We start from the raw sequence: 12276 nt of genomic DNA on the forward strand, positions 1-12276 counted from the left end.
TATATTTTATACATTGAAATGCTAAGGCCGATGCATTACAAAGTATGGTGGAAAATTATTTAGGGGCTATCAATGTTTTTGATCCCTTGTTGAAACACTCCTCCCAAAACCAATGTGCCTGTTCAATGTGTAAACTGATGTTTTTAAACTGTAGTGCTCTGTGTTTTATGTTGTAAATGTTTTTAAACTGTAGTGCTCTGTGTTTTATGTTGTAAATGTTTTTAAACTGTAGTGCTCTGTGTTTTATGTTGTAAATGTTTTTAAACTGTAGTGCGCTGTGTTTTATGTTGTAAATGTTTTTAAACAGTAGTGCTCTGTGTTTTATGTTGTAAATGTTTTTAAACTGTAGTCCTCTGTGTTTTATGTTGTAAATGTTTTTAAACTGTAGTGCTCTGTGTTTTATGTTGTAAATGTTTTTAAACTGTAGTGCTCTGTGTTTTATGTTGTAAATGTTTTTAAACTGTAGTGCACTGTGTTTTATGTTGTAAATGTTTTTAAACTGTAGTGCTCTGTGTTTTATGTTGTAAATGTTTGAAACTTTCTGTGCTCCATTTCTGTCCAGGTCTCTCTTGCAAAATATATTTTTATCTCAATGAGACTAACCTGGTAAAATAAAGGTAAAATATATATATTTTTACAGATGTAGAACATTTTATATTATCAAAATGTGAAAAGTAAATTCACAGCAAATGAAAAGCCTTAGTAGGTGGAGGAGGGGTTTGAGGATTATTTTAAAATGGTGTTTGCTGAAAGCAGTGACTGAGTGTTCAGGCTGCACAGTTGAGATAATTATTACCAGAGGATTCTTGATCCTCTGGTAAACTAATAAAACAGGAGACAACAATTCCCATTCTAATTGTCCTCTCAAAAACAATGAGAAACATAAAGTTTGAACAATCTAACTATTGTGCATCAAGGTTTGGGTTAACAAGTGCTTAAGAGTGAATATCCAACTCATGGAGCTAATTGCGATGCAGATTAGATGATTTGTCACCAACAGCTCCCTTTGCCAAATTTATGCAAGGCTGTTTAATACGCCCAGAGTGTGATCACAGCTGTCGGGGTCGTTTTTGAATTGCGGTGGAATTTGCATCACTTGCCTTTGCAACCATGAAAAACACTTTAAAATGACAAATAGTTACACGTCATACATGTTTTTGTTTATATTGAACTTTTATTAAATGATCAAACATAATGAAAGTCCTTTATTCTGCAAGACGTTATGTTTATGTATGGTTTAAGGATCTTAGATTTGAGCATCTGTGGCCTTCATTTAAGAATATCCTCAATTCCCTAAAATGTGTCATTGTTATTACAGTCATTGGTGTTACCACTACTGGTGGCACAATGTTATCATAACATTAAGCTGCCAGTTGACTTATGTATCTATCCAAATACATTTGAAATAAAAAGACAAATGAAGTAGTTTTTCCAAAATGCCATGCTAAAATGCCACCGCAATTCAAGAAGGAACCATAGATCATGTTGTCCTAATGAATAACATAATTAATTGCCGCAAATGGTGTTGATGAAACACTTGAATAATGTGTTGATGAAACACCGGTATATCCCCCTCGTGGAGCTAATTGCGATGCAGATTAGATTGTTTAATAATAATATATGGGATTTAACAGACACTTTTATCCAAAGCAACTTGCAGTCATGCGTGCATACGTTTTTTCATATGGTTGGCCCTGGGAATTGAAGCCACAATCCTGGTGTTACAAGTGCCATGTTCTACCAACTGAGCCATACAGGACCACACAGGTTTTTGTCACCAAAAGATCCTTTTGCCAAATTTATACAAGACTGTTTCATACACCTTGAATGGAATCACAGCCATAGATAATCGTGTCCTAATGGTACTGAATATCTACCCCATTCAATATACACTGTAATTATATGACAATATTTTAGGTTGACAATAGTTCTATTACACCATTTTTGATATATCACATGCCTTTCTTTGATGTTCCTGCATTAGTCAAATCGTGATTATGCCTCTACTGCCATTCACTCCAATGAGATTGTTTTGGATTTCTCCCTGCACAATATGGCTGCCATTTACACCCCATTCTGGAACTTTGAGGGTTTATGACATAGCCCTTCTAGTAATTTAATAGGATCTCTATGGGCAAAACTAAGTACATTCTAGAACTCTGTCAGACAGACAGTCTCTATTCCGACTTAATTCATGTCTGTCAGATTCCAGCTTTTCCTTGATAGCTCGAGGACCCCAATGTGCTGGCATCTGTCTACCAACGTGCTTGAAGATTCACTGGATCTCTTTTTGGAGACAGACAGAGACAGAGACAGACAGAGAGAGACAGAGACAGACAGACAGAGACAGAGACAGAGAGAGAGATTCAGTAATGTGCATCAAGATGTAGCACCATAATAAGAAATTACCTCCAATAGGTAGGAGAGATCCAAGGAAGATATAACACTTTAATATGCAGCACAGTGGAACATAGTAAGGTGAACTCTAACTCTCCCTGTCATCTGAAATATATTAGATTATACATATTCATGACTGGGGAAAAAGACACTTTGATACACTCACACACATGCCAAATGAACATAGTTGGGATTCTTTAAGCGAGAACACCTGTCAAACACGCTATAGGCATCCCTTAAATTGTTTGACTGTTTACGGCATAGTGTGTCTAACTGTTAAAACCTGTTACGGCTAGGGGTTCTGCTAGCGGAACGTTTCGACAACATCCGGTGAAATTGCAGAGCGCCAAATTCAAAATAAAATATTAGAAATATTTAACTTTCATACAATCACAAGTGCAATAGACCAAATTAAATTTGAACTTCTTGTTAATCCTGCCACCGTGTCAGATTTCAAAAAGGCTTTACGGCGAAAGCAAACCATGCGATTATCTGAGGACAGCACCCCATCATACAAACACATGACAATCATATTTCAACCCGCCAGGCGCAACACAAAACTCAGAAATAACAATATAATTCATGCCTTACCTTTGAAGATCATCTTCTGTTGGCACTCCAATATGTCCCATAAACATCACAAATGGTCCTTTTGTTTGATAAATTCCGTCGTTATATCTCCAAAATGTCCATTTACAACTCGCCCAACATGACTACAGATTATCTAATAAGTTACCTGTAAACTTTGTCCAAACATTTCAAACAACTTTCCTAATCCAACTTTAGGTATTTTAAAACTTAAATAATCGATACAATTTAAGACGGGATAAACTGTGTTCAATAGCGGATAAAATGAAAGTGGAGCAAGCACAAGGTCACGCGCCCCAAACAAAACCAGTCCACTTGGCTATACACCCAGAAAGGAAAGGGCTACTTCTTCAAATCTCAAAGGAAAAACATCAACCAATTTCTAAAGACTGTTGACATCTAGTGGAAGCCATGGGAACTGCAACCAGATGCCTCAGAAATCTAGATTCACATAGAAAATCAATTGAAAACACAGTCACCTGAACAACAACAAAAATCCTGGATGGTTTGTCCTCGGGTTTCGCCTGCCAAATAAGTTGTGCTATACTCACAGACATAATTTTAACAGTTTTAGAAACTTTAGTGTTTTCTATCCAAATCTACCAATTATATGCAATATCCTAGCTTCTGGAACTGAGTAGCAGGCAGTTTACTTTGGGCACGCTTTTCATCCGGATGTGAAAACACCGCCCCCTAGCCCGAAGAGGTTTTAAGTACTTGTTTCTAAAGCACTACCCTCAGCAGGGATGTTAACAACCGGATGCATCCGATTTTCAAGGGAAATGGAAAGAGCCTGTGACGCGGCTTCCGGAAAGAGCCTGTGACGCGGCTTCCGCTTTTGGACTTAACAGAGCAAAGCAACGCTTGATCTTATCCCCTCCTCCACATCATTTACTGGATTGGTTGAACAGTGCAGAAGAGAACCTCCCCCAACAGTTTTGTTTCTTCTCGTCAGGACCAGAAAGAAAGAAACGCTGCTGTCAACCCAGAGACATTTTCACATTTGACATGTAATAATGTAGGCAATTTAACAGACGCTTTTATCCAAAGTGACTTACAGTCAAGCATGCATACATTTTTCACGTATTGGTGGGCCCGGGACTCAAACCCACTGGCCTGGCGTTGCAAGAGCCATGCTATGTAGATGCTACTTATTACCTTGGTTTTTACAGATATAACAGTGCAAGGCTTATTAGTGACAGTAACAGTTTGCTGCCTCCACATTGTGCTTTAAAAATAGAAGGCCATTACTGTACATTCAGAACGTATCCATGTTAGGTTTGAACAATATATTAAATAACTATCAGTATTTCAATGGTTATTGGTAACATTGTTTTCTATAGAACCAATATGACAAAAGGATGGATGTCCTTGTGTTTATTGTTGTTAAATTTAATGGCTCATATTCAATGGTTTTTAAAATCTGCGGCTCATAGGCAGTTCAAATCAGTATTTTTTTCAAGAGAATAACTAGTCAATCCTTTCCAAATTCTGTATTCACAAAGGGCCTTCTTGCTCGTAGCATCTCAGCTGGCTCTTTTAAATATTTAAAAAGTTAGATATCTGTGTGAGACCTGCCTGCCTGCGGCCTGAGGTCACCTGCCTACTTTACTACATCCCCTGGAGAAGGCAGGTGTCACCAAGCCAGCCAGAGCATATGGAATCAGCAGATGTTAGGGATTAAAGGGTACATAGTGGCTGGTGTCAGCAGGTGTTGGAGAGTATGAGTAAGAATTCTGATTTCACTTAGCAGTGGGTTGCTCCTTTCAGAGTCAGAAAGGTTGGTGAGCAGGACGAGGAGATCACAATTCTCCATGTTCAACGCTTCTCAGCTTGGCCTCTGTAAGTGTGTGTACGTGGAGAGGAGGTGATTAAAAGTGTTTTTCTCTGTACCTCAGCATAATTTCATTTTTGCTAAAATGATCTTATGTGAATCCCTGGCACAATAAAATTGTCACAGTGTTTAGAAATAATTATATGGATAAGTTTCACTCCAAAGTAGGAAAGCTCTCTAAACCCTTTTCAGTTTGGTACATAAAGGCAGTTTAAAATTGTGGTGTTTGCTACAGCCTCAACACTCCTATAACCAGACACTAGCTTTGCTGAATCAAATTCACAACATCATGTCGTTTTCAAAGCGGCACACACTGGAAATGTCTCATTAGGAGCTCAGTTTAGCTCCTTTACGTGAGACTGTTGAAACGAGTGAGTTTGTGGGAACAAGACAGCACTGGCAGTGTGTTCCAATCCGAAGAATCTCCCTAGCACATGTGATACAATCAAACGGATTCTGTCATGTTTGAAAGAGCCATGTAGTTCAATCTGAATCATCCTATCTGAATCAACCACATTACTGGGACTTTCCTGTCAGTCTGGGAAACGCACGATCAGCGATGTCTGATAAATCCATTCGACTGAAACCTAAGTATTACCGACATTAGATCTGAATGTAGGTCCTAGTACCTTGACATAAAGCAACATCAGTGTTTTTCAGAGGGCATTGATGACTGTAAAGGATAAAGGACTGACGAAAAATTGAGGAATCATGAAGCCAAGATGTTTAATATGCAGGAAAGACATCAAGGAAACCCAACTACAGTAGCTGAAAACATAAATCAGACCATAATGAGTTGATTACTCTACAGCCAGACTCTTGAAATGTCATGTGGTTCCTTCTTCACACAGGGAACTGCATAGCCTGAACCGGAGCCAACATTCCAGACTTTGTAAGCTTGGCTTTCTTTGTGGAGACACAATGTACAGTTCTCCCCAAAATATCATTACACACACTAACAGTTAGGGCCACAAGCAGCGCATTTCAATCAAACGCGATTTGCAGCATTTATGGTGTGTTGTCCCCAATGGTTAAACAAAATTACATTTTGGCTACACAACTCGGTACAGTAGATTCCCCTCACAGGTGCTTCTACTTTGTGTGTGTTCTGTGGACACAGGTAGTTTGTAAAAAGTTATACTGCATAGTATGACAGAGGCATTGATTGGATCCAGCCCAAAGAGTCATACTGTACGCACCCTTAGCGGGGCCAGAGAAACCAGAAGCTTTCGGTTTTCAGGGGAAAAGCAGAGAAGAGGCAAAGCCTGGAAACCGGTGAATTCAACCCTGCTCAGGTTATACAGTACGTGCTCCAGTATGTCCAGAATTCCTCTCATGAGCATTGTTTTACCCTTACAAGCTGTATGCTATAGGCTTAGTTTGAGTTGCTTTACTTTGCTTTCACTATTCATTTTTGCCTTGGTATTATAACTATCATCCTACACAGAGGCTTAAGGCCTGAATGGAATGTAGAATAGAAGCATCATTCTGCTGTAGAATTTCTGGAGTTTTAGAAGGAACAAAGCCTTTCAGGTTCATCTGCAACTGAGACAAATGCAGTAGCACATTACACAACCATGCCATCCCCCACCCTCAACCAAAAGCCTCCTGCTAGGAAGCTCTGGCAACAGGATGCACTTTACCCCCGTTTTCCTCACACCTTTTGTTTGTCATAGAAGTGTAGAAATAGATGGAGCTACATTGCTCTAGATCAGAACTGCTGAGGACAAGAGGAGGGGGTGGCTGTCCTAGTGAGAGATCACCCCACCCCCTGCTGCCTGTCTTCCTATCTTTCCCTTGCCCAGGTCTCCCTAGTATTGTTCTACAAGAGTGTCGCAGGGCGCGGGTTGATAATTCATATTTCTGCTGAGCATTAATTTGCCAGTGACAGAGTGGTATCCCCAGAGAGGACAGGTGACAGCTTCATTTCCATCTCCTGTTTCGTGGCTCTACGCCTTTTACTCAACTCTCTCAAGTGCTATAAAATTTATCAAGCAAGAAATCACTGTTCGGTGCAGTGGGTTCCCAACTCATGACTGTCTCACTCAAACAGGTTATTTATGCTTGACCTGACAGCTCATGTCAACTACTCCTCTCACCATTTAGACACTAGAAAGAACTTTGATTATGATGACCAGTCGGAAGGTATGCTTAGGGACTGAATTATCCTGATTACGCTGTCACAGATCTCGGTTCACATTATATTACAAATAAATAAGCTGCATTTGATGGCACAGTGGAAGCAAGGAGAACCAAGGAGAACCAAAGAGACACTATGGGCGTCCAATAAAGAAAACAAATAGGCTACCATTTGAACCCAGGTCTTCTCTGTCAATGATAAGGATGTTGGGGAAGGTTGTTTAACCGTTCTGTTTGTATACCTAATCGTTTATTCTCAAATACCTTTTCCTACAGAAATCACAAAGTATGAGGGGGATGAGTTGAGAAAAGATGGTGACGTGAAGAAATACCTCGATGTCATCAGTAACAAAAACATCAAGCTCTTGGAAAGAGTACTCATCCCAGTTCAACAGTACCCAAAGGTAAGACAACCCAACACCGTTATGTTTGATCTCTTTTTATTATTCAATTAAAACCACAAACAAATAAAGAATGTCTTAAAAAAAAAACTAAATGCTCATTTGTTAGAAACTCTATACAACATACTGTAGAGTCTTGACAGTGGATGAAGACACAGTTGGAGTTGGGACCATATTGGCCATCTTGGGGGCTAAGAGTAAATAATTACTGATGCCAAGAGTGCGGACCTCTTCACCCCATGTTGTGGTCAATACATCTGACTGTACTGTGAGAATGACTGGCCAGTGTGTGTATGCATGTGTGTGTGTGTGTGTGTGTGTGTTGATGATCACATTGCAGCCCTCTGTTCGGGGGAGTGGGACAGTGTGGGGAAAGCTCCAGGGTTTGATCAACCTTGTCTAGCCCCAGATGGTGGGTGTTAGGCATGGCGAGGGGAGCATATGATTGCATCTAACTCATATGGGATCAGGGTGGTTCCTGCCTGCTTCCCTCCCCACTATCTGATGCAGAAAAATAGAGCTAATTGACTGGGAGACTGGGAGACATGTTAAGGCTAGCTAGGGCTAATAATTAATTAGTCATCATCATATTTGTTTGTCGCTTATTGTATGCTCACCCACAGTCATTATCAGTGTGCTGCTGAAAGTGCTTCTCTTTATAGATAATGTTGAGAATGGATGTATGCGCATTATAGTTTTAATCCATTGACATGCATTTATTGTGTATTCAGCTGTAGGGGAGAGTGGGGTAATTTGAGCCAAAGGGGTAAATTAAGCCACCCATGTTTCAAGGAAACCATACACAAAATGTATAATTTGACAAAATATTTAGGAAGAGGTCATCATTTCATGGAGTTTGTGAAGGAAAAAGTGGTAAGCAAGTTAGGTCCAAAAAACAGATTTTCACCAAGTCAAATTAATTAATTGTGTTCAATTAATTGTGTGTCAATCTTGGTGGGGCAAAAAAAGTTTTTTTAGATGCATGCCAACGAAGCCACTACACAACTCTAAACAACACATTAATTGCACTATAACTGACAAATGGTGCCCACAAACGTTTAGGGTCTACATAAAGCTGTCCCCAGAGTGGAACATGGGCCGTTCTTACAGTTTTCTCCCTGTACACCAAGTCCGAACCGAAAGATAAATAACGGGGTCACATAAGCAGACAATGAAAGCTCTTACAATATACAATAATTACATTTCTCTAAAACAGGCTATAGGCTACATGTGCACTACCAATTCAGAACAGTAGGCTATATGCCTATTCGTTCAGCACTTTTAAAATGGACATCGACATAATTCAGAACATGGGCCGTTCTTACAGTATTCTCCCTGTACACCAAGTCCGAACAGTAGGCTAAATTAACAGGGGAACATAAGCAGGCAATGAAAGCTGTTACAATATTTGATGATTACATCAAATGCGCACCACTAAGTCAGAACAGTAGGCAAAATTAAGAGGGGAAAATATACCAAATTATTAGGGTGAGACACATTTTTTTTTTTTTACCTTTATTTAACTAGGCAAGTCAGTTAAGAACAAATTCTTATTTTCAATGATGGCCTAGGAACAGTGGGTTAACTGCCTTGTTCAGGGGCAGAATGACAGATTTTTACTTTGTCAGCTCTGGGATTCGATCTTACAACCTTTTGGTTACAAGGCCAACGCTCTAGCCACTAGGTTACCTGTCGCCCCATAGGCTACTAACTGCTTACTACACAACATACACTTAATATTACTTTCTTAGCTACAGTATACATGTCTCCCTGGCATATTACATCACTTATGCAGCAGCATACTAGACATACTTTTGGACTCACCCTTGTTGTGCTGTGCTCACTTGAACAGGAAGTTGGCACGATGGTCCTTTTTGTGGGCAAACTTCTCAATTACTTTGTCATCAAAGTCTGGCATTCTCTGGATGAAGTCATGCTGGATTGACAGCATGGCCAATGCATTTAACCTTTTCTGGCCCATGGAGTTACGTGTGAAGGCTTTTATCCTTTTAAGGGTAGAAAAGTTTCTCTCTAAACTTTGTGGTTGAAGAGAGACCATCTCAGACATGGCCTCCTGCAGGTTGTTCTCGTAGATGGATTTCAATAAAGAAAGTGCTGTCTTTCCAGTGTGCAGCTCAGGATGCCGGTAGAGAGTGGACAGCTCCATTTTCATCTTCTCCTGGTTGCCCACAGGCCATAGCTTGGAAGCACACTGGAGTTCTGCAGTCGGAAAGGAATGTACATACTGGGGGAAAAATGAGCTGTCCACCAACGTTGCTGCAATTAAGTGGTCACTTTCAGAAAACCTTTCTTGCACATGAGCAGCGATTGTGTCGCGTGCCTCCATCACGGGTGCAGTGTTAAGTTTTCTCCGCCTTGGTTCAGTGGCAACAACATGTCCTTTGGCAAGTGCATCAGTTTGCTCGCAAATGTTTTGAATGTTCACCTTGAAGTTGTTGATTGCGCCGGCGATTCCTGCTGCATCAATGGTTCGTTTCTGCATTATGTTGTACAAAACATCCACCTCTGGCATGACCAAGGAAAAGAACTCTAGCAGTTGCAGAAATGTGGGATCCTTGAGTTTCATGGACAGGCCATAAGCCTCGCTAATGGTGATCACATCCCATCCAGGCTGCGTGTGGATGTCCTCCATGCACTGGGCCAGTGCCCCACGGTCCTCCCACACAGCATTGACGGTTCTGCTTTTGAAGTTACATCATGTACCCGGTGGCCTGGGGACCCGTCTGTTCGTTGATTCCGCGAGAGCGGAGAGTCTTTTGGGTGAGCCCGTGAAAAAGATGGAAAAGGAGGATAGGTCTGCAAAAAAAACATTTTTAGCATGCTCACTCTACCAGCACAAAGTTGCTGAAGTGTTAGATTCAGTTGGTGTGCGTAACAGTGCACAAATTGCACGTTTGGGTAAGTCTCCTTCAGTAGCGTTTGGACACTACATACATTAATCAATCAATCAAATGTATTTATTAAGCCCTTCTTACACAAAGTGCTGTATAGAAACCCAGCCTAAAACCCCAAACAGCAAGCAATGCAGGTGTAGAAGCACGGTGGCTAGGAAAAACTCCCTAGAAAGGCCAGAACCTAGGAAGAAACCTAGAGAGGAACCAGGCTATGAGGGGTGGCCAGTCCTCTTCTGGCTGTGCCGGGTGGAGATTATAACAGAACATGGCCAAGATGTTCAAATGTTCATAGATGACCAGCAGGGTCAAATAATAATAAATCACAGTGGTTCTAGAGGGTGCAACAGGTCAGCACCTCAGGAGTAAATGTCAGTTGGCTTTTCATAGCCGATCATTCAAATTATCTCTACCACTCCTGCTGTCTCCAGAGAGTTGAAAACAGCAAATAGCACGTCCGGTGAACAGGTCAGGGTTCCATAGCCGCAGGCAGAACAGTTAAAACTGAAGCAGCAGCACGACCAGGTGGACTGGGGACAGCAAGGATACATCAGGCCAGGTAGTCCTGATGCATGGTCCTAGGGCTCAGCTCCTCCTCCGAGAGAGAGAAAAAAGAAAGAAAGAAAGAAAGAAAGAAAGATAGATAGAAAGAAAGAAAGAAAGAAAGAAAGAAAGAAAGAAAGAAAAAAAGAAAGAAAAAAAGAGAGAGAATTAGAGAGAGCATACTTAAATTCACACAGAACACCAGATAAGACAGGATAAATACTCCAGACATAACAGACTGACCCTAGCCACCTGACACATAAACTATTGCAGCATAAATACTGGAGGCTGAGACAGGTGGGGTCGGGAGACACTGTGGCCCCGTCCGATGATACCCCCGGACAGGGCCAAACAGGCAGGACATAATCCCAAGTTATGTTTTCAAAACTGTAATGTTTACATTCATTCTGAAATATATGTAGATATCTTTGTTTGCAAGAGTACTATATTTCTCTTGATGGAGTGAAAAATAAAAAATCTTACCCCATTCTCCCCTATATTTATTATTATTATTGGGGAGGCCTCTGGGTAGAATAATGTCTTATTCATGCTATGGTCTATAGAAACATAGAATTAAAGTAAAACCCTGAAAACTGTGATTGCCATCAGAAAGTAAGTTAGGATTTTGATTTTAGATTTATTTAGTTATTTTGTGCCCCTGTGAGTTTCTGACAAAGAGATATCAGTGTAGTTATATTGCACCACTGTGTTTAACCAAACTTTCCAATCCTGCCCTACTTTTCATCTGTAGCTCAGCTCACTGGAATGTGTTGAAATTAGGCCATCTTCTTTTGTGAAATTCATAGATTTGTACCATGGCAACTGTACATGCTGCACAATATCAATACTCCATCCCCGGGGTGTCAAACAAATTTTTCCCAGGGGGGTGCATTCGGTCTTCAACGAGGTCCGGAGGGCCACACTGTCTCAATTGATTATATTTCTTCGCTGTCAAAATGTGCAAAACATTGTCCTCTATCCATCGTTTTGGGGAATGTTCTATGCTCCCTGACTGTCTAGCTTTCATTTAGTTGATTATTAACGAGCTGGACACAGTCAAAAAATGGTATGAATGTAGGTCAATTAAAATTTTCCACACAATTTTGAATTGGTTTCAGTCGTTTTAATCCTCCTGCTGTGTTCAGGTCGAATTGGACCGATTTACAAGTTCTCTCTCTGAAAAATGTAGTTCATTAAATCTGATTGTCATAAGGTTCCATGACTTTGTCCACCCAGGGCATCTGAACACACAAAATACATTTTGATGATTTTCATTACATTTTGGGTGTTTTATTTAACTTTTGTACACCTGTGGTGTTCCCGGTCAAAAATGGCCGGTCATTTGAAAAAAATAGGTGAGACTACAATTAGTGTATAAAATTGAGTTCAGGCACATGCCCATTCATCAGATGGACACACTTCCTCTCCCAGATCCCCATATGCATGTGTGTTTGAGTGCACA

General features: G+C 40.5%; 1 protein-coding gene across 3 annotated transcripts in view; it reads left to right on the forward strand.

Moving 5' to 3' along the window:
* LOC139571113 (KH domain-containing, RNA-binding, signal transduction-associated protein 2-like) overlaps positions 1-12276 on the forward strand; it is a 139428-nt gene that overhangs the window by 20490 nt on the left and 106662 nt on the right. For all 3 annotated transcript variants that reach the window (XR_011674237.1, XR_011674238.1, XM_071393674.1), the window contains exon 2: positions 7235-7362. Coding sequence is in view for 1 of the 3 variants with exons in the window: in XM_071393674.1 (XP_071249775.1) it covers positions 7235-7362 (128 nt within the window). In the remaining 2 variants the exon portion in view is untranslated. The remainder of the gene's footprint in view (positions 1-7234; positions 7363-12276) is intronic.

The sequence above is a fragment of the Salvelinus alpinus genome, chromosome 3 (genome assembly GCF_045679555.1).
Source record: "Salvelinus alpinus chromosome 3, SLU_Salpinus.1, whole genome shotgun sequence".
NCBI lineage: Eukaryota > Metazoa > Chordata > Actinopteri > Salmoniformes > Salmonidae > Salvelinus > Salvelinus alpinus.